Below are 23,651 nucleotides of genomic sequence, written 5' to 3' on the forward strand. Positions count from 1 at the left end.
AGCGTCAAACGGCCGCTGGCTATGTCCAGATGTTGCAGAGAGCATTCCTCATGACTGAGGGCCCTCGTCTGTGTGGTAACGACTGGGTTTTTCAACAGGACAACGCAACAGTACACAATGCCCGCAGGACAAGGGACTTCTTCCAGGAGAATAACATCACTCTTTTGGCCCATCCTGCATGTTCCCCTGATCTAAATCCAATTGGGAACCTTTGGGGATGGATGGCAAGGGAAGTTTACAAAAATGGACAACAGTTCCAGACAGTAGATGGCCTTCGTGCGGCCGTCTTCACCACTTGGAGAAATGTTCCCACTCACCTCATGGAAACGCTTGCATCAAGCATGCCGAAACAAATTTTTGAAGTGATAAACAATAACGGCGGAGCTACTCATTCATGATTTCATGTTTGGAAGTTGGATTTCTGTTTTGGGGGGGGTTTAGGTTTTTTTGGGAGGTGTGGTCCTAAACTTTTGATCAGCTGAAAAACAGCCTGTTTCAGTTTATTCGTTGTTTTCATTAAATTGAATGCTCAAAAAATGTTTTGTCTCTCTCCCATTTCTTCTTGTTGCATGTTGAAGCTCTACTTGGAACCTTGTTAAGATCCAGCCATGCTAAATATGAATTATTGCCATTTTTCAAGTGCTCTTAAACTTTTGATCAGGACTGTATATATATATATATATTTTTTTTTATTTATTTTTTATCCTCTCTTTTATATGAAGATTCTTTTTATATAGAAGATATATGACATAAGTGGAGGTCCCACCGAGATCGAGTTAATTCTTTAATTGATTGTGCAAATAGTGAAAAGTTCTATATTTCTTCTTGGCTAGCCAGTGTGGTGTTACATCTGTGTATTGATTATTGATCAGAAAGATGAGTGCAACAGGCAGTGACACGGGTAGTGGCCATGCTACAGCAGATATTCCATCTAGCCCGATGCAGCTGATCCATAACGTTGTTGAATATATACACTCACGGAGTAAAATTGATAAAGATATAAATAAATGGATTAATGAGCTGCAGGAAAAAGCCAAGGAAGAACGTGGGGATATATGGAGGTTAGGTGGCATGGTTGAAAGACACCTGACATATACTGATGTGTTACAAGATAAAAACAAAAAGGACCAACACCTCTTATGCACATTGCCACCTGTTTTGTATGCATTGTTGGCGGTCAGTACTCTTTCACAAATTGATATTGATCAAGATCCGTCTAATACTGCAGGATTTAAAGACCCCCCAAATCTTAAGCCCCAACATCTAGACATGTCATCACATGCTCTTAAAGCAGACTCCACCCCAGACCATAAGCCACCCAGAAGTGATGGCATGATTACACAGAAGGCATAGACCCAATTAAGTCGGACATTCCAAACTGTAACTGCCTTACTAGGTGCCAGCAACACAGAAGCCCCTAGACGTGTCTCTCCAGATATTCCCCTGGAGAGAGATGTAAGGGTTAAATCCCCTGTGCCATATGTGTCTCATGGAAGTGATCAAAGTGCATGTGATTCTGACAGTGATGTGGGAAAATGTGTGTCTTATTCCCTACCATGCAGGCATGAGTTTGCCCATAAAGGGGATCAGGGTCCCAGGCGACCAACATATGCTGAAGTGGTCTCTAGGAGGAAAAATCCTCAGTATTCAGAAAAGGATCAGAGTTCCTCAAGCATCATTAAGTTTCTGAATGCAACTGTGCCCAAGTTCTCTAAGAAAGGTTCTTCTCAAATAGCAAGCCACTTAGAACTGTATGAGTCCACTATGGATTCTTTAAAGTTGTAATCTGATGTTGATAGGATCAGATTCCTACCATGGGCATTTGATGATAGGTACCATCACCATTTTATTTCCTTTAGGGATAGAGGAATTCAAGATTGGCAAGATGTTTTGCATGAAATTAAACTGGAATTCGGACCTTACCGAACCATTACTGCTGCAAAACGGGAGATTTATAAACTCACATGTAGGCCCAATCAGAGTCCCCATGAATTCCTCTCTGTCCTTAAAAATGCCTATGGGTTAGCATATAAATCCCCAAATTGGGAATCTGAAGAGTTTAAGCAGCTGTTCAATGATGCAATGCCAACCCAAATCAAACTTAGCCTAGCCAGAGATCTTGATATTGAAGCTCCCTTGGATAGGTTGGTGACGGCTGCCACTACACTGTATAATATCAGTGAGTGCCATGCTACAGGTGAGAGGAGGTTAAAAAAGTCCCCAGAGCAGAATATAGCTGAAGCTAAGGTAAACCCTAGCTTGGGATTTGAAACGCAGCCACGTAAGTACCCTCAATCTACAGGACCTGTCCAACAAGCCCAATTCTGGTGCTGGGAGGTCTAACTACTGTCCCTTTTACAATAGGGGTCCCCAGGGATATAGGCCATTTAATAATAGAGGTTCCCAGGGATACAGGAGCTGGAATAACAGGCCCAGACAACAAAGGGAAGATAGGCAAGAACCCTCAAATTCACCTAGGAGTAGGTCACCCACCAATAACCAGGCCGCCCGCAAAATCAAAATGTGCACAAACCAAACAGGTTTGATCAACTGGCTGAACAAATGGCCCAGCTTTATGACATTGTAAGTAAGTTGTCCCAGGGGTCCCAAGGAAAACAGGGGCAACTCCAGGTCCCAGCTCAGCCCCATAAGGCAAATAGGGCAGGGTCAGAGCCCAGGCCAATGCAAGGTTATCAAGGTGGTTGAGGAAGAATCTAAATTGATTTCTAATCATATTTTGCCTTGCAGTGTTCCTGACCCTAAAATTGTGGCCAGGAAGGAGGTGTCTAATATGTTATCTATTTTGCAGACTAATCTTGTCGATCCCTACAATCCTGTGTCTTCTCCAACAAGTGATCCTATTGTATCAGCGTCAGGCTGTGAACCATCTGTAAACTGTGAAATAGTCCAGTTTTCCCTAAAGGTGGGGGCTACTACTCCTGCTCCGTGCAGCAGGAGTGTTAAGGTTTCACCAAAGTTCGCGACTCTGCAGAGAGGTCACGCTCTCAGAAAACAGGAAAAGAATAACCACCCTAACTTCCTATGTGATTTATTTCAGGTTGAAGGCCGATATTTTGTGGATTCTTATCTTCAAGAGGAGCATATCGGGCCGATCAGGGGTTTAATTTATACAGGATCACAGGCCACTATCTTATCACATAGTTATTTCCAACAGGTTCTGGATTTAACAGCAAAGAGACAGAGATTGAAATCGTTCGATGGCTCTCTGATAAGTGTAGGTGGAGACGCTTTGCAGGTAAAAAGGTACATCATGGTTGATATTTAGAATTGGCAAGAAGACAATTAGACACCCCAAACTGATTGTGGACCTTCTATATGATCGGCTGATCATAGGAATTGACCTTCTGAAAAGGTTGAGTTCCATAATATACTTCATTAATAAAGCAGTTTGGATTCACGTGAAGGCACCCATTGTCTATGATTATTCTTGCAATGCAAAAGAATATCCCTGATTGAAGAGAGGCCTAACGCTGTTGAAGTTCATTTTAGGAACAGTCAAACGCCGGATGTCACGATCCTGAAAAATGGGAAGCCCAAGGAAGCTCTCAACAGTGCCGCTCATATCATTACCATCCAGAAGGACAGAATCGAGGCGGTAACCTTGGATGAGGATGTATTGACTATTTCCCTTGAAAGGGGAAGTCCCGAAGTCACGGACCTTGCCAAGTATACTCAATCCACGGTACAGATTGAAAAGGTCAATGACAATTTATTGATTCCCATATAGGTGAACAATATAGCCCGGGTGAAATATGCAAAGTTGGATCTGAAATCCGAAGCCAGCTACATAAGCCTAGGACTATTAAAACAGGTCACCATTCCTAAAATGATGAAAAGTTCCTCTCCACAGGACCAAAGGGTTCATGATCTGGATGGAGATTCCCAGAGTCATAATGTGGTTGCAAGATGTCTTTTGTCTATCTCCATAGGAAGTAAGACTACAGAACACGTTTTCATCGTGTTGAATGAACCACGGCATCAGATGTATATGGGTAACGACCTTCTGCACTGATTTGCCGTGCAGATTGATCTGGTCAATAATACCCTCTGGTCCAGATTACCGGGAGACCCAGAGGGATTCCAGGATGTGAAGCGAGCCTTGAGATGGGGACAACAGATGCCCTATGCCGTGAGTATCATGGTTGCTGAGGAGGTTAAAATCCCTGAAGGATGTAAACCATTTCTTCTTCCTATTCAAGTGAAGGGGGGACAAACTTTGAAGAACACAGATGCTTTGATCTGTTTGTCCAACCGGATGCAGCAACTTGGCCTAAAGGTAAATCTCACTCCTATAATTAACATCCATCAGTATCCATTGCACATGATAATCCATAACATGGCTTCCCATAGCATAGCAGAAAAACACTGTAATTGGTCTAGATATGGATTTGGAATACTATACTTTTGGAATTCAGAATGATGTCATTGGACTTTTTCCTGATGAATACCTAACAGAAGAACAGGTAGTGGAACAACGTTTCTCCTCAACACCTGAGGGGTTATTCAATATCAACTGTTTATCCTTTCTGAAGAAGGTACATGCCACATCGAAGAGTGATGAAAAGGAGTTCATGCCAGCAAGGAAAGGATAAGGTATGTTACACCCAAAATGATTTAACTAGTGAGCTTGAAGAAACTTAACTCGTAAGTCAGACTGAAATCTTTCCAGAATTTCAGGAACGGGTGGAAGAGCAAATATCTATAGCTGACGCATGCTCCAATGAGTCAGAGCGTCAACAGCTAAAGGAGCTCTTCACAGAATTCCAGGACATGTTCGCCAAGGATTCTTATGATTGTGGGGAAACAGACCTACATGTCGCAAGAATACAGACAGATCCTGATGCACCCCCTGTCTTTGTCAAACAATACAGACTCCTGCTGGCGGCTTACGAGTCCCTATCGGAAATCTTCAAAAACCTGGAGAGGAGGGGCATCATCCGTCCGATACATAGCTCGTTCAGCCATCCTATACTTGGAGTCCTCAAACCTAACCGTCAATTTCGTTTCTGCTCGGACCTAAGACAATTAAACAAACGTGTTTACATGTCCGGATGGCCCGTGCCATACATTTGTGTTTGGCGCAAATTCAAGGATCCAAAATTTTCACAGCCCTTGACTGTGAACAAGGATATTGGATGATTAAAGTGGACGAAAAGGGATCAGTACAAACTGGCCTTTACATTTGGAAAGCAACAATATGCGTGGACCCGACTACCCTTTGGGTACATAAATGCGGGCCATAAATTTGCTGTGTTCATGCATAAGACAATGCCTGATGCCACTGAACGAGGTACCTTATCCTATGTGGATGACATCCTAATCAAAAGCACAACTTTTGAGGAACATATTGTAGAACTGAGGCATGTACTAACCCAACTGAGAAAAGCTGGTGTGAAACTTTCTTTGCAAAAGGCTCAATGGTGTCATGCCAAGGTTAATTTCCTAGGTCACAAAATCACTGCTGTTGGAATCAACACACAGAAGAAGAAAGTGGATGCAGTGATCAACACCAAGTCACCTACAAATCTCAAGGAGTCAAGATCTTTCTTGGGCATGATGAACTATTCCCGTAAGTTCATAGATAATTATGCCGAAATTACAAAACCTCTTTTGAAGTTGTTGAAGAAAGGAGTGAAATGGGAATGGAGCGAGCATCATGAGAAAGCTGTGAATGAACTCAAGGCAAAGCTTGTCCAGGACCCATGCCTTGCCTATCCAGAGGGTGGAAAACCTTTCTTCGTGGAAACAGGTTTCACCGCAAAAGGGTGAGTGCAGTCCTTTTCCAGAAAAAGGAAAACATGAACAAGATCATCGCCTATGCCAGCAAATCCTTATCACCGGTTGAGGTAAAATCCAACAATTGTGAGAAAGCATTACTGTCAACGGTGTAGGCTTTGCAATATTTAAGGAGCTTTATTCAAGGTGAAAAGATCATTGTGGAAACTGCACACCAACCACTACAATATTTGCAAAGTGATAGGATCAAGGATGGAAATCTGTCAAACAGCAGGATAACCGCCTGGACGATGTCCTTATTGGGTTGGCCATTGGAGATCAGGAATAAACAAAATAATAAGAACCCAGTTGCTCAAGGATTAGCTGAACTTCATGATTGTTCCAATGCGGAACATAAAGGTAAGTCACCAGAATATTATTTCCTGGAGGAGCAATTTTCATCTCCATATAAATCTTATGAAAAGGAGTACTGCAAATCATTACCATATGTATATGTAGACGGCTGTTCTTTCCATGTAGGAAATGAGCGTACACTGGTTGCAGGTGTCGGAATTGTATGGAATAATATATTCCCGGATATATCAGTTGGATACAAAATCGGTCCTAATAGTAGCCAGGTCGCAGAACTCACCGCTGTGTACAAAGCCGTACAAATGGCTATTGAATATGATATTAAAGAGTTTTCCATAATCACAGATTCTGATTATATTTGTAATAGCTTTGTGGAGTATTTCCCCGGATGGAAAAGATCCAACATGATGAGAAACATTAACAAGCAAGTCAAGTATGGTAAGATGTTTTGTAAAATCGATGAGATGGTTATTACAACAGTCTTACCATTTACTGGAAAAAGATAAGGAGTCATTCAAAATATCCAGGTATGGATAAAGAAGGAAATGATCTAGCAGACTCCCTCGCTAAACAAGCAGCCATCAATGGAGAAGTTTTGGACGTGGATGATCTCATGGGAACTGCCCAAGTGGATGCAACAACAAGTCAGGCCCAAAAGGGAACTGAAGCCAATGTGTTGCAATGGAGCCAAGATTCACCTAGAGAGGATCTCATCGCGAGCCAAAAGGGGGATCCAATTATTGGTACTTTTTATAAACACATTGAAGATCCACAGAATTGTCCCATAAATACGGAAGACTGTGATGGCAAAGAGGAGCTACGGATTTTGATGAAGGGTAAATCCCAATTCTCGTTACAGGATGGGTTGTTGATTAGGACCTCGAAGAATGGTATCACGCAATGAGTAGTACTCGCAACATACCGAGGTTTGATGCTACAACACGCCCATGATACACCAATAGCTGGTCATCGAGTTGAAAAGTTGACGTACGAATTGTTACGGGACTACGCTTATTGGCCACATATGTTACAGGATGTTCGCACGTATTGTCAAGGATGTCTAATCTGCCCTCAATTCCAGCCACAGGCACCCACTCATCGAGCGCCACTGATGAAAAGGGGGATGTCCATGCCATGTTCAGACATCCAAATTGACTTCATCGGACCAATAACAACCTCATCAAAAGGCAACAGATACATGTTAACCGTGACTTGCTTGTTCACAAAATGGGTGGAATGTTTGCCTTGTAAAACATGCAGTTTTGAGCGTATGTGCATCTATTCTCATTAACCACATATTTTCTAGGTTTGGTCTTCCCCAACACATCGAGTCAGATTATTTCACTAGTGAGGTGACAAAGATGTGGGAGATACTGGGGTTAAAAAGGAAGCTGCATATAGCTTATCGTCCAGCCTCTAGTGGCTGAGTGGAGCGCTACAACCAATCCATTGTGAACATTTAAAAAAAAGTTTGTCAATGAATCCGGTAAGGACTGGGATGTCAAATTGGCTTTGGTTCTTATGGCCATCAGAGCCACCCCAAGCGCAGCAACCAAACTTTCTCCCTTCAAAATGATCACAGGCAGGAAGATGGTGTTACCCCAACATTTGCTCTACCAGACGACAGACCACAATTTAATAAATGCTACATCTCATCAATATGTGGAAAATCTACGCATGCACCTTCAGCATGCTTTTGCATTTGCCCAGAAGAATTTAGAGAAAGCTGCAATAAGTGCTAAAACATACTACGATTTGAAGACTACACAGAAGGGGTATCAGATTTCCAATCAGGTTTATCTCTATAATTTTGCTCAGGATCAAGTGAAGGAGAGAAAGTTCTTACCTTCCTGGAAAGGACCTTATGTCATCACTTACAAGTTGTCACCTGTGGTCTACAAGATAAAAATCCCTAAGGGGAATGAGTTTGTAGAAAAATGGGTGCACATTAACCAATTACGTGTTTGTCATCCTAGCTTCCTAGCTGACGACTTCGCAAGATAGAAGGAGTTGTATAAAGAGAGGTGAAGAGATTTTACGGTTCCAGATAAAGACGGAAACCAGGATTGGTATCGTATAAACAAACGTGTATCAACCATCCTCATGTGTGTTTCCTCCATAACTAAACATCTCTTAATTTACCTCTAAAACTGAGAACTTGCTCTGTTCAAGAAAAGAACCTATGAGAATCGAAGATATATGATAGCATTAACTCTTTTCTTGCAGGATAAAAAGTGAAAGATGTATGTACTCATATGTGTCATACAATTTTATAGGTGCAAGATGCCGACTAAGATGATTGCCGTTGTTTATGTCATCCTAATGTTGGGGAACGAGTTCCACGCCGAGCCGATTGCTGTGCCAGGCCTTCATCCGGAATCATGCTGCAGGAAACCGCGGGATTCATACTGACGAACAAGAGGATTCTATCCCAGAAGACTTATATCAGCCTGGATCCACACATCTTCGTCGAAAAGACAATTGAACGTGTCTGAGATCCTGTCGACGGAAATCCAAGACGCACATCGGATATTCCCAAGAACGGATTACGCAAATCCTGGACCAAGCGAGAAAGACCTTGACCAGAGAGCAGTTTTCTACAAACCAAAGACCAAAACGATTCATTTCTGCAATCATAGCCGCCATAATCTTTGGCGTAGTGGGCACTGTTATTGCTACTGGTGTGACAGTTGCCAAGTCCATCTCTATCAAGACATTGGAACTCGAAGTTGGTTCATTGAAAAGGAACCTAATAAACATTCATACGGAGATGGAGAATCAAAACAATCATTTATCGAACTTATATACTGTTTTGCAGGATCTATGGGATGGTTGAGTTTGTTGACAATCCAAGACATGCGTTGGATAAGGTTCTCCAGAAGGACTTTACCCAAGCTCTGGTTGAAACATTATAAACAAAGTCTACGCATTAAAGAAGACATATGAAAAGCCCTTTTGAACATTCCAAATACATTCACACTTTATGGAACATTTTTGGAATGAAGGGGGATTTGTTGTGCATTTTCATAAGTATATTATCTAATGATATTATAGCCAAAATGAATGCTCATTGCCTTTAAGAGGAAATCAGCTTGAACCGAAGTTCTGTTACATGGCTGAAGAGGACAAGATGAGTTCATGGCAAGTTCAGTTTATATACGAATAATCGTGAATATGAAAGGACATTGTATTTAAAAAATTATTGCTAAAGATATGGGTTTATCTACGAGGAGTATACTGGCTTCTTCAGACATGTCTGTCTGAAAAGAACAATGTTGTTTCATGGATAAGCCATGACAAGATAAGAATTCATATCCTTAAGGCACACCTACTGTGTGAGGTCCAATTCATATATTCAGAATTATATTCTATATATTTCTGCATGGTATATTTAGTTTTACAACATATTTTAACCAATAATTTATATAATGTGTTATTTATGTGTAACAATGTATCGATATAATATTATTTTTATATATATATATATATATATATATATATATATACACTGCGTGCAGAATTATTAGGCAAATTAGTATTTTGACCACATCATCCTCTTTATGCATGTTGTCTTACTCCAAGCTGTATAGGCTCGAAAGCCTACTACCAATTAAGCATATTAGGTGATGTGCATCTCTGTAATGAGAAGGGGTGTGGTCTAATGACATCAACACCCTAAATTAGGTGTGCATAATTATTAGGCAACTTCCTTTCCTTTGGCAAAATGGGTCAAAAGAAGGACTCGACAGGCTCAGAAAAGTCAAAAATAGTGAGATATCTTGCAGAGGGATGCAGCACTCTTAAAATTGCAAAGCTTCTGAAGCGTGATCATCGAACAATCAAGCGTTTCATTCAAAATAGTCAACAGGGTCGCAAGAAGTGTGTGGAAAAACCAAGGCGCAAAATAACTGCCCATGAACTGAGAAAAGTCAAGCGTGCAGCTGCCACGATGCCACTTGCCACCAGTTTGGCCATATTTCAGAGCTGCAACATCACTGGAGTGCCCAAAAGCACAAGGTGTGCAATACTCTGAGACATGGCCAAGGTAAGAAAGGCTGAAAGACTACCACCACTGAACAAGACACACAAGCTGAAACGTCAAGACTGGGCCAAGAAATATCTCAAGACTGATTTTTCTAAGGTTTTATGGACTGATGAAATGAGAGTGAGTCTTGATGGGCCAGATGGATGGGCCCGTGGCTGGATTGGTAAAGGGCAGAGAGCTCCAGTCCGACTCAGACGCCAGCAAGGTGGAGGTGGAGTACTGGTTTGGGCTGGTATCATCAAAGATTAGCTTGTGGGGCCTTTCCAGGTTGAGGATGGAGTCAAGCTCAACTCCCAGTCCTACTGCCAGTTTCTGGAAGACACCTTCTTCAAGCAGTGGTACAGGAAGAAGTCTGCATCCTTCAAGAAAAACATGATTTTCATGCAGGACAATGCTCCATCACACGCGTCCAAGTACTCCACAGCGTGGCTGGCAATAAAGGGTATAAAAGAAGAAAATCTAATGACATGACCTCCTTGTTCACCTGATCTGAACCCCATTGAGAACCTGTGGTCCATCATCAAATGTGAGATTTACAAGGAGGGAAAACAGTACACCTCTCTGAACAGTGTCTGGGAGGCTGTGGTTGCTGCTGCACGCAATGTTGATGGTGAACAGATCAAAACACTGACAGAATCCATGGATGGCAGGCTTTTGAGTGTCCTTGCAAAGAAAGGTGGCTATATTGGTCACTGATTTGTTTTTGTTTTGTTTTTGAATGTCAGAAATTTATATTTGTGAATGTTGAGATGCTTTATTGGTTTCACTGGTAAAAATAAATAATTGAAATGGGTATATATTTGTTTTTTGTTAAGTTGCCTAATAATTATGCACAGTAATAGTCACCTGCACACACAGATATCCCCCTAAAATAGCTAAAACTAAAAACAAACTAAAAACTACTTCCAAAAATATTCAGCTTTGATATTAATGAGTTTTTTGGGTTCATTGAGAACATGGTTGTTGTTCAATAATAAAATTAATCCTCAAAAATACAACTTGCCTAATAATTCTGCACTCCCTGTATACACTGCTCAAAAAAATAAAGGGAACACAAATATAACACATCCTAGATCTGAATTAATTAAATATTCTTCTGAAATACTTTGTTCTTTACATAGTTGAATGTGCTGACAACAAAATCACACAAAAATAAAAAAATGGAAATCAAATTTTTCAACCCATGGAGCTCTGGATTTGGAGTCACACTCTAAATTAAAGTGGAAAAACACACTACAGGCTGATCCAACTTTGATGTAATGTCCTTAAAACAAGTCAAAATAAGGCTCAGTAGTGTGTGTGTGTGTGGCCTCCACGTGCCTGTATGACCTCCCTACAACGCCTGTGCATGCTCCTGATGAGGTGGCGGACGGTCTCCTGAGGGATCTCCTCCCAGACCTGGACTAAAGCCTCTGCCAACTCCTGGACAGTCTGTGGTGCAACGTGACGTTGGTGGATAGAGCGAGACATGATGTCCCAGATGTGCTCAATTGGATTCAGGTCTGGGGAACGGGCGGGCCAGTCCATAGCATCAACGCCTTCGTCTTGCAGGAACTGCTGACAGACTCCAGCCACATGAGGTCTAGCATTGTCTTGCATTAGGAGGAACCCAGGGCCAACCGCACCAGCATATGGTCTCACAAGGGGTCTGAGGATCTCATCTCGGTACCTAATGGCAGTCAGGCTACCTCTGGCGAGCACATGGAGGGCTGTGCGGCCCTCCAAAGAAATGCCACCCCACACCATTACTGACCCATTGGCAAACCGGTCATGCTGGAGGATGTTGCATGCAGCAGAACGTTCTCCACGGCGTCTCAAGACTCTGTCACGTCTGTCACATGTGCTCAGTGTGAACCTGCTTTCATCTGTGAAGAGCACAGGGCGCCAGTGGCGAATTTGCCAATCTTGGTGTTCTCTGGCAAATGCCAAACATCCTGCACGGTGTTGGGCTGTAAGCACAACCCCCACCTGTGGACGTCGGGCCCTCATATCACCCTCATGGAGTCTGTTTCTGACTGTTTGAGCAGACACATGCACATTTGTGGCCTGCTGGAGGTCATTTTGCAGGGCTCTGTTAGTGCTCCTCCTGTTCCTCCTTGCACAAAGGCGGAGGTAGCGGTCCTGCTGCTGGGTTGTTGCCCTCCTATGGCCTCCTCCACGTCTCCTGATGTACTGGCCTGTCTCCTGGTAGCGCCTCCATGCTCTGGACACTACGCTGACAGACACAGCAAACCTTCTTGCCACAGCTTGCATTGATGTGCCATCCTGGATAAGCTGCACTACCTGAGCCACTTGTGTGGGTTGTAGACTCCGTCTCATGCTACCACTAGAGTGAAAGCACCGTCAGCATTCAAAAGTGACCAAAACATCAGCCAGGAAGCATAGGAACTGAGAAGTGGTCTGTGGTCACCACCTGCAGAACCACTTCTTTATTGGGGGTGTCTTGCTAATTGCCTATAATTTCCACCTGTTGTCTATCCCATTTGCACAACAGCATGTGAAATTGATTGTCACTCAGTCACTCTTCCTAAGTGGACAGTTTGATTTCACAGAAGTGTTATTGACTTGGAGTTACATAGTGTTGTTTAAGTGTTCCCTTTATTTTTTTGAGCAGTGTATATATATATATATATATATTATACCATGTATGTGTCATTTAGAATGTATCCTGTAGAAGATACAGAAACACTGAAGTAAGTTTCTTGTAATTGGATTTCTGAGAAGAGTTAAATGTTATTTCAGATGATAGTTATTCATCCATGTAGATAAGTAAAATATACAAGTCTCGATGCCGAGTATAAAGTCCATTATATATATCGTTATCTATTAACATATATTCAAAAGATAGGATAAGACAATGACTCCGACAAGTCTAGGTTATGGGTAATTAAAAGTGTCAGGAAAAGACCTTCCTTAATGATTTATATTAAAAAGGTTAAGAAAGTCATGTGAACATATTATTAGGTATTTAGAATTCATGCTTAAGGTTGTGATATTCATCTGCAGCACCACAGTGCCATCTGGAGGAAGATGGACAATATAATATTATTTTACCATTTGTTTTATACCATGTTAAGGGTTAATATGACATCATTGTGCTATTAGCATGCGAATACACCCACCTTACCCGATTGGAAATCCCTAATCTAGAAGGGGATGATTCTTAGATAAGGTGGGGAATAATTACTCATGTGCATAGCATCCAGGGATCCATTCAATCAAGAAAAAAAAAGAAAACTCAGAAAGAAAACTATACCAGAAGAAACTTGGATTATTTTTTTGGACTACTAGGAAAGTTCTTGAGAACTGGTCCAATCTGAACTCTGTCTACCTCTGACCCGGTAACGTATATTGTGTTTACTGCTCATGATATTAATAAGATATTTCTCTCGGTATATAGCCAAGAGTCCCCATACTGTGGGAATATATAGTGTTAGGTGCCTCTATAATGCTGATTATTCTCTTAGCAAAGATGCATATTGTTAATGGAAGATCTGACATTATTTGAAAAGAGGACTAGATCCTTGGAAAGTTATTTTCCATAGTCTGATTGCCGAGCTGAATATTTTATCATATTAATATCATATATTTTTGATTGGTCATAGGAAAACAGAGTCAGGGGATAACATTTATTTTCCTGTATAATCCGTGTTTTATTGTTATGGCCTGTTTGATAAACAGAAGATCCTAAGTTTCTCTTGGTATATAAATTATTGGTCTGTTTGTTAAAGGTATGACACTGGTTGTCATAAGTAACTAAGTTATACTGTGCTGGTGAGATAGGGGTGTGTTAGCACCACCGTGTGGCATATTTTGGGTATTATTTTGTAACTTCATAGTTTGTTTTGCAATTGTATTGATTTTATATTCTTTGTTTTATAATAAACGACATATAAATTTTGCATATACAATTGACCCTTTGTTTCACTACTTGCACAAATCAAATTAAGATACTTTATAAAAGAACTTAAAGGCGTTTATGTTCTTTTATAAATATTTTATTTTATTTTTTATATATATATTTTTTTGATCCTCTCTATTATATGAAGATTCTTTTTATATAGAAGATATATGACAGGTTAGGACAAGAGACGTGTCCGTGTTGCTTAGGTAACCAGACGCGATGACGTTACTTATTGCGTGGAGTAGCGCAATGAGATCAGTGGCCAGACGAGGCGCAAACTAGCGCAAAATGGCCATCGCCGCGAACCTTTCCATATATATCTTGACACCGTATGCTCCTGCCCGAATTCTGAGTTGGATGAATAAAGGATCTTTTTTATCAGCACTGGTGAGTGCCGCTTCTTCTATTTTTCCTCTTGAAAGGTTACTGTCTCTGAAGTTTGAGGCTGTGCACAACCGTATGTGTCTAAAAGGGACAGGTGTTTGAGGACCCGGTGCACGTACCTGGGACACTCGGCTGTGCCGCCTGCATTTACTTTTCTACTATTACCACATAAGTTACACTGTACTACTGCCTTTTATGGGGTGTATTGTTTTAATTTAATTCTTTAATCTTACAGTATGTCAGACAGACAGGTGACAGGCCCTTCAAAGGGAATGGCCAGTGGCCAAAATGTTTCTGCCGCAGACAGAAGTAGCAGCAGAAGAAGGGGGGGGGGGGGGGGGTTGCAGAAGGAGTCACAGTGAGAGGCCTGAGATCCCTGTGTCATCTAGCTGTCGCGTTTTGACCAGCAACCCAGTGGTGCTTGAATGGTTGACTCGGTCTTCTACTTCGCCGCAAGTCACATCAGACACCCCCAGCCAAGAGTCGGTGGGTTCCTCTGACACGACGCATAGTTGGCATGGCCCGGGAGCAGGCCCTGTGCCCCCAATTGTCCTCAACCTGCCTCTGTCATTTTCTGTTCCCTAAGGGCGAGAATTATTATATGCCGTAGGCTCGGCTCCACTTTTTAGTGAGGACGAGTTACTAGAGGACAGTCAGCAGCTACTGCCCAGCCAAGATCTGGAGGAGACATCCATAGCTTTCTCCGGTAGGTGGGAAAGTAGTGATGATGAGAGTCGTGTGGGAGCAGGTGTTGCGAGCAGTCAGGCTTCTGACCCTGAGACCGTTGAGGGGGACATCAGTGACGTGCAGACAGTAGCAGATGATGATGATGATGTAGCCGACCGCACTTGGGAGCCAGGTGAAGAAGGGGCTTCAGCACCAGCAGAAGAGGGTGGCAGCTTGCGTGTGAGCCAGCAAGGTGGTAGCGTGGCCGTGAGTCAGCAAGGTGGCAGCAGTGGGAGGTCGGGAGCCAAACATGCCCGGGGTAGACCACCCGCTTCGCAGCAGCCTACCTGCCCGGGAAGTAGCGGTGCAGCTGTTTACGGAGGCAGCGGTAGCAGGCAGTCAACAAGGAGTGGCGGTGTGGCAATTTTTTGTTGAGCCACCGGAGGACATGAAAATGACAATTTGTGGGCAGAAGGTGAAGCGTGGCCAGGGTGCCAATGTTGGCACCATGGTCCTGCATCAACACATCCAGCGTCACCATGAAGTGGCCTGGGAGAACCTTATTCACTCATCTAACAGCGCAGAAGCTGAACGTGCTCCTGGCCAAGTTGTTGGTGCTGCAGTAACAGCCCTCCACACATATGTAGAACAGAAGTTGGGCCAGTCCTTGAGCCTGTCAGTGTCTGCAAAAGTGCACGGCAGCACTGACGTGTGGAGCTGTAATTATGGTCAAGGACAATATATGTCCTTTACGGCCCACTGGGTAAATGTGGTTCCAGACTAGACACACCAACAACTTGGCTAGGTGACGCTGCTTCCACCTTCACGGTCTCACGCCGTTGGTCCTGCGACAAAGTCCGCCTCTGCCTCCTCAGCCTCCACTGCAGGGACAATTCACAGTGCTCCTCCAGTATATCACATGTGCAGGGCACGGCGGTGTCACGCTGTTCTGCGCCTGGTTTGCCTGGGCAAACTGAGTCACACAGGGGAGGAACTGCTCCGCATCCTTCATCAAGAAATCGAATCCTGGCTTTCTCCTCAACAACTCAAAATTAGAACCATGGGGACCAACAACGTGAAGAACATGGCGTCAGCACTGAGTTAAGGAGGGCTGAGCCATGTGCCCTGCATGGCGCACGTGTTCAATCTTGTTGTAAAGTGGTTCCTGAAGTCTTCACCCCCTTTACAAGACATCCTGAAAATGGCCAGGAAACTCTGCATGCACTTAATCCACTGGTACACCGCAAAGCACACCCTTCTTGAGCAGTAGCGACAGAACGGCGTCCCCCAACATAGGCTGATATGCGACGTTTCCAATCGTTGGTATTCCACCCTCCATATTTTGGACTGATTATATGAACAGAGAAAGGCTGTAAACGATTTCTTGATGATACAGGCAGACAGAGGTACTCCCCTGTGTAACTTCGATGTTAGCCAGTGGCAGCTTATGCGTGACACCTGCCGTTTGCTAGGGCCCTTTGAGGAGGCCGCTTATTTCTCAGTGGCCAGGACTACGGAATGAACAGCGTCATTCCACTGATTCATGTCCTGGAAAAGATGCTGCTAAATCTGGCTGGACAGAAGACGTGGCGACTATATCTCACGGCCACATGAGCCCTGTGCAGGCTGAACTAGTGCAGGAGGAGGAGTAGGAGGACATTCGAGCAAAAGCAATGCATAGAGAAATGGGTGGTTTTTCTACACAGGTGACAGGAGAGGATAAGCAGGAGAAGCCGGAGGAGCTACAGGGTGATAATACAAGTCAGATTACACAGACACAGTATGCAGTGAAGATGGAGGCAGGGAGTCCCTCCGAGTCACTTGCGCAAATGGCCAGATGCATGCTCACATGCTTGCAGAGGGATGACTACTGGCTCTCCCGTGTAGTCAGTTGGCCGCTGCCTACTCACCAGCAGCAGCAGCTAGACATGGAGCAGAACCTGGACCAGCAGGTTGTGGCATACTTGGAGTGCACCCTGCCACCCCACATCAAAGATCCCCTGGACTACTGGGCAGCCAAACTCGATTTGTGGCCGCAACTGGCCGAGTTTGCCTTGGACAAGCTTTCCTGCCCGGCCAGCAGTGTGGCATCAGAGTAGGTGTTTAGTGCAGCGGGGGCTATAGTTTCCCCAAGGAGAACCTGCCTGTCCACCCAAAATGTGGAGAAACTGACCTTTGTGAAGATGAATCAGGCCTGAATCAGCCAGGATTTACACACACCAGTGCGTGATGCATCAGACTAGATCATCCATGGTGCCACACCTAAAATTTGTCAAAAGAGACCTGTTTCTTCTGGCTACCTGCTTCAGCTACTATTCTGATGCTGCCACCCACCTGATGCCACACACACCTGCTGCCAGGTGTTCCTACTGCCACCCACCACCTCCCTACTCTGTGGTCTCCTTATGCTGCTGCCACCTCACCACTATGTCACTGGGCCACTCTGTGGTCTTCTCATGCTGCTGCCACCTCAACACTCTGCCACTGACCCACTCTGTAAAATTCCCATGCTGTTCCCACCCTCCCCACTCAATGCCTGGGCCACTATTTTGCCTTTTTGGCCTGGTTGACATCATGATTTATTTGACTCTTCTTCTGATCTGTCAGAAGGAAGGAAAAATGAGAAGCACAACAAATTTTGTCTAAGTAGCAGCTGTAATGCCTGTATGACATGGTCCCTATTTTGCATGATGATTTGCTTATGATTTGGAAGCCAAAAGCAGGAGTGGGTACAAAACACAGAAGACATGCAAATATTCCATTCACGTGTCATCTCTGTTTTGGATCCACTTTTTTTTGGTCTTTAGCAATACTGATGGATTACTGACCAATTGCTGTCCGAGAGAAGGCGTATGCTCCACAGACAAGATCTGTTTTTTGGGGGTTATTGTTCTGACGGATCAGAGAAAGGGCAAAATAATCAGTGACGTCAACACAAACTTACTGCTGACATCCTCTCAACTTTGTCAGGGGGGTGCAGCCTAATGAATATTATAATAGCATATTCAACCACCAGTGACAATAGTATATATAAAAATATATATATATATATATATATTTTTAAAGTATTACTTCTTACTCTCTGACAAAGTTTACCCAGGGTGGGAATATCTGAGCAGTCATGGTGGATTCAAGGAAACAAAATTACCGGTAAGTCTAATTACGGTTTTCCTTATCATCCACCATGACGGCTACCATGGAGAACTACCAAATTACTATGTAGAGGGGGGGGAACGCTGCCTGCAGAATTTTACGACTGAAGGTCAGGTCTGCACTGGCTGAAACATCCAGACGATAGTGTTTTATGAAAGTATTATATTAGACCAAGTGGCCGCTTTGCATATAGTATCCAGTGAAACACCGGCCTTCTCTGCCCAGGAAGATACCATAGCCCTAGTGGAATGGGCTCTAATGTTGGTTGGGTTATTCAGGCCCTGCATGGAGTAGCAGCATGAGATGGTAGATTTAATCCATCTACCGATGGAGGCCTTTGACACTTTTTTTTCCTTTGTTCTGACCGGCGAACTGGACTAGGAGGTTATTGTCTTTCCTAAATTCTTTAGTAGCGGCTAAGTATAACACAATGGTGTCTCGTACATCAAGGAGATGGAATTGAGATTCTTCCGGCTGAAGGATATCTGGAGGAAAAGATGGTAAAATAATTTCTTGATCCCTGTGGAAGTTTGATACGACCTTGGGGAGAAAACCGGGATCTAATTTTAGAACTATCCTATCTGGAAAAACTGAGAGGTAAGGTTCTTTACATGAGAGGGCCTGGATTTCCCCTAGGCGTCTGGCTGATGTAATGGCGATCAAAAAAGCCACTTTGTATGATAGATGTTTTAATGAGATGTCTGACAAAGGAGTGAACGGGGGTTTTGTCAGTCCTCTTAATACCAGATTTAAGTCCCATTGTGGTAATTTATTCGTAAGGGATGGTCTTATTCTGGAAGCCGCTCTCATGAATCGTTTAATCCACCTGTGGTTTGATAGGTCAGAATCATAGAATTCTGCTAGGGCCGATATTTGCACCTTTAATGTGTTAGGTTTAAGCCCCATGTCTAGGCCCTTTTGGAGAAAATCTAGAATTTTCTGGATGCAGGGTGGTGATTTGTTAGGGCAGGTATCCCCTAGCCAGGAACAGTACCTTTTCCATATTTTCATATATATGGCCGTGGTTACTTTTCTACGGCTCAATTTTAGGGTATTGATGACTTTCCCTGAGAGACCTTTACTTTTCAGCATTTCGACCTCAGGATACAGGCTGAAAGACAGAACAGGCTGGGGTTCTGATGACTGATTGGGCCCTGTGACAGCAGGTTCGGATGGTATGGGATTTCCCAAGGTTCCTCTAAGGCTAGGTCTTTCAGGATGGAGAACCAGCTTCTTTTCGGCCAGAATGGGACCACCAGTATTACTGTTGTTGGATCCCTCTCGATTTTTTTAAGTACCCTGGGACCAGGGAGGAAAAGCGTATGCCAGGTTCCATGTCCACTTGGTTGAGAACGCATCGATTGCCCATGGTCGGTCTCTGGGATTCAGGGAGCAGAAGCGTTTGACTTTTACATTTTCTTTTGACGCGAACAAATCTATTTGAGAAGTTTCTCACTTTCCGCAAATTTTTAGGAAAGCATCCTGGCACAGGGACCACTCTCCCTGATCTATAGTTTTCCTGCTCAGGTAGTCTGCTTCTAGGTTTTCAGAGCCCTTTAAAGGGTTTCTACCACCTCATTTTGACGTAATTAGCTCTCAGACACTAGCGATCTGCTTGTGTCTGATCTACCTAACAATGCTATTCTCAGACCTGTGTGTGGATCCGTTTCACAAAAAAACGAACTTTTATTAATATGCTAATGAGCCTCTAGGTGCTATGGGGGCGTCTTTTCAGCACCTAGAGGCTCGGTCTACTCACATTGTATGCCGCCCCGCTCGTCCGTTAAGCCCGCCCAGCTCCTCTTGAATGCCATCCTTCATCTGAGCCAGTGGACGAATTCTCGTGCCTGCGCCGTGCGCGTCTGTATTCTGCGCAGGCGCAGTGAATGTCTGACCGCTCCCTGCACAGACATCTCCACTGCTCCTGCGCCGATGACCGAGATGTCTGTGCAGGCAGCGGTCAGACATTCACTGCGCCTGCGCCGAATACAGACGCACACGGCGCAGGCGCGAGAATTCGTACGCAGCGGGAGAACGGAGGGATAATAGTAAGTGCAGTGAGATCCCTGGGCGCCGCTGTATATGTCATGATACTTAGTTCACAATGTCAGGATCGGTGAAAAGTCCTCTTTAAGTAGGCCTGAGACTGTTGATGTATGGGGGACGTGATAATACGCGTCTTTTAGGTCTATGGACGTCATGTATGAACCTTTTTTGATTAGTGGAATGATGGAGGAAATGGACTCCATTTAGAATTTCCGGTATAATATGTGTTGATTTAACTCTTTTAGATTTATTATAGTACGGGAGGATCCGTCTGGTTTTTGGACCAGAAATAAACTTGAGTAAAAAACCCTCCCTCTATCTGGGGTGGGGACCTCTGTTATCACGCCTGTTGATTTTAAATCTAGGACTCCCTGCCAGATTTTTTGCAATGTTTTGGGGTTGTGAGAAGTTAGCTGAAACCTTCTTGGGGGGATTGAGGAAAGCTCTATACGATATCCGTTCTGGATTAAGTTCATGACCCAAGGATTCTGGGTCACTTCCTGCCAAGATAACAGAAATTTCCTCAATCTGCCCCCTACTTTGGCGTCATTGTTTGTTGGTTTGTTTATTCTGTGGTTTGAGGAGGAACCCTCTGCCTTTGCCCCCTTTGGGATAACTCCACCGACCCGTTTTAACTTTGCCTCTATATGACTTAGACTGAGAGGAATAGGGGCGAAAGGGTTTTTTCTTTTTCTCTTCAGGAAAAACCTTTTTTGTGTCTGCTGCCTTTTCCAGTATTGTGTCCAACACAGGACCAAACACCTATTCGCCGGAGAAGGTAATAGATCAAAAGTTTTGCTTTAGATGTTCTGTAGCGACTTGTACATCGATTTTTGGTGTCTCATTAAATATTTTTGTTTCTGTTGGGTCAAACAGTAACCTTTGTTTAAATTCCCTGGAAACTCCTAGTTTTCTTTCAGGATCACTCCATTCGTCTAAGATCATATCTCTAATGTTCTCGTTCACAGGGAAAACTTTAGATCTTTTTGCTCTGAGCCCCCCGAACATCTCGTCCTGAACAGATTTAGGTTTCTGGACGTCCTCTATGCCCATAGTACACCGTACACTGCCAATAGGTTGTCAATTTCCGCGGATGAGAAGAAAAATTTTCTATCATCCTCAACAATTTCACCTTCCGACAGACTTTCATCACCATCAATTGGTCTAGGTTCGGAAGGGCCCAAGTCCATGTCCTCTGCAGCGCTGGATTTGCGGTCAGCTTCCTCGTATAGAAGGGAAGGAAGACCCCGGGTTCTCTGTGGAGGGAAAGCAGGCCCCCAAGCTGAGGACGAGTTCCCTCCCGTTGCTCCACCTCTGCCCAGCATTGGAATGAACTGCAGGAGGGCCGAGGGAGTTCAGGATAAAATCCTCAGGTGTATACAGGTACCCCTAACGATACCTCCTACTGGAGGTGCTCTGTGTAGGTGCTCCATACGGACAGGAAAACACTGAGGGTTAGAGTGGGTGGTGGCCTTTGAAACTCTCTGTGTTCCTGCCCCTATAGAAGTCAAGGGTCATCTCTCCATGGTAGCCGTCATGGTGGATGATAAGGAAATAGCTGTTTTTTTATGTGATTCGCCACAAATAAATTTGGATCAAATCAAATCTTTTTGAGAAATTTGCTCATCTCTACTAGTATCGTATGGTCTTAGCTGAGGACTGCTCTGAGAATTGTTGAAATCAATCTTCTGTGAACACCAAAGGTCTTCAGCAGTTTACATAAGAACCCATCATAAAAGTCTCCATAGACAGAAAATTGTGAGAAGCTCCAGAAAACATGTAATGTCTATGGTCAGCTGTAATCCTGTCATCTCGATCTTTCTAATTACACAAGGATAAAAAATATAATACTGGTGGATAAAACAAGACTGAACACAAGGGGCCAGATTTATCATTAGCTCAGGTCAGAATAATGGAGTGAAAAAGTCCCAAAAAAAGTCCCAAACGCTAAAACTGCGCACAAATTTGCGACTTTTTTCTGCTCTGCGCTATGCTCGCCAGTTTTCTGAAAGTGGGCGTGTTTTCTTATGTAAATGAATCTCTAGACAGATTTACTATTGGGACTATTTAAAAAAGTCGCAAAAAAGTCGCAAAAAAGTCGCAATTTCACTCCAGTGAGGACCATGCTTATCTTATGAGACTTTTTAATAGAACATGCGACTTTTTCATAAAAACGTGCGACTTTTTCGTAAAGATGTGCGACTTTTGTAAAGCTGCTTACTGACGGATAAACTGCTACCATCAAACCACATTTATTACAGTCTTAAAGGGCCGATCATAAATCTGACTTGGCTAAAACTGACTTTAGCCATATGTTAAAGTGGAGTGAGCTGTCAGAGTAATGATAAATTTGGCCCAAGATCTTCACAGTCTACTACAGATGATAGGGGACATTTCATGAGATATTATCTCCATCTACCTGATCTTCCTGTGGGACATTGTGATGTTCTTCTGAACCATCCTGTAGAAGAAGAGGACTGGGACATCTCTCCGGTGTTCTTCTCTCTTCCTTAACTGTCGGAAACACATCCAGTCACTGAACTCATTCCTTACATACAGATAATGAGAGGACGTGTGTATTTATTTAGTCATGTCTATTACCTGGTAATGTGCGGGGCCGGTGATCATCCATCATGACATCCTTGTACTGATCTTTGTGTACTTCTAAATACTCCCACTCTTCCATGGAGAAATAGACGGTGACATCCTGACACCTTATAGGAACCTGACAACACAATGATACAGTCATCACCCAGATCCCTTCATAGCGTTCCTGTATAATGTCCCAGCATTCCCAACAGTGTCACCTCTCCAGTCAGCAGCTCAATCATCTTGTTCGTGAGTTCTAGGATCTTCTCTCTATTGATTTCCTCATGTATCAGGGGGTGAGGTGGAGGCCCCTTGATTGGGCTCAGGGTTCTTCCCCATCCTTCAGACACAGGGGCCTGACAGCGCTCACTAGAGGTCTTCTTCACTACTGTGTAGTCCTGGTTATGGAGAGACACAGTAATAAATATCCACTCCATACATCTCCAGAGTCCCTCACCTCTCCAATAATGTCTATCTGTTAGTAACATAGATAAGATGATGCAATGTGACATCATCAGAAGCTCTCACCTCTCCAGTAAACTGAAAGAGGATCTCTAGGGTGAGATTTATTATACTCTCCGCCATCTTGTCCCTGTCCATTCTTGATGGGTGAATCAGGAGAAGGATCTTATATAGAAGATATCCACTGAGCGGATCCTATATTGTAGGAACCTGAATGGAGAGAAGATGAGACAACGTAAAATAATACAAAATCTAATGTAAAATACAATAACTGGAGATAATAGGAGGAGACAA

The 23,651-nt window shown here is 43.5% G+C and overlaps 1 protein-coding gene across 2 annotated transcripts in view; it reads right to left on the reverse strand.

Annotated features, from left to right (window-relative positions):
- LOC121003533 (zinc finger protein 501-like) overlaps positions 1–23,164 on the reverse strand; it is a 434,191-nt gene extending 411,027 nt beyond the window's left edge. For both annotated transcript variants that reach the window (XM_040435429.1, XM_040435430.1), the window contains exons 1-3: positions 23,114–23,164; positions 22,908–23,031; positions 22,726–22,820 (exon numbers count right to left, since the gene is read on the reverse strand). In XM_040435429.1, coding sequence (XP_040291363.1) covers positions 22,726–22,820; positions 22,908–23,031; positions 23,114–23,137 — 243 coding nt within the window. In that variant the 5' untranslated portion in view covers positions 23,138–23,164. The remainder of the gene's footprint in view (positions 1–22,725; positions 22,821–22,907; positions 23,032–23,113) is intronic.
- Between the last annotated feature and the right edge of the window lie 487 nt (positions 23,165–23,651).

The sequence above is a fragment of the Bufo bufo genome, chromosome 6, assembly GCF_905171765.1.
Source record: "Bufo bufo chromosome 6, aBufBuf1.1, whole genome shotgun sequence".
Lineage (NCBI taxonomy): Eukaryota > Metazoa > Chordata > Amphibia > Anura > Bufonidae > Bufo > Bufo bufo.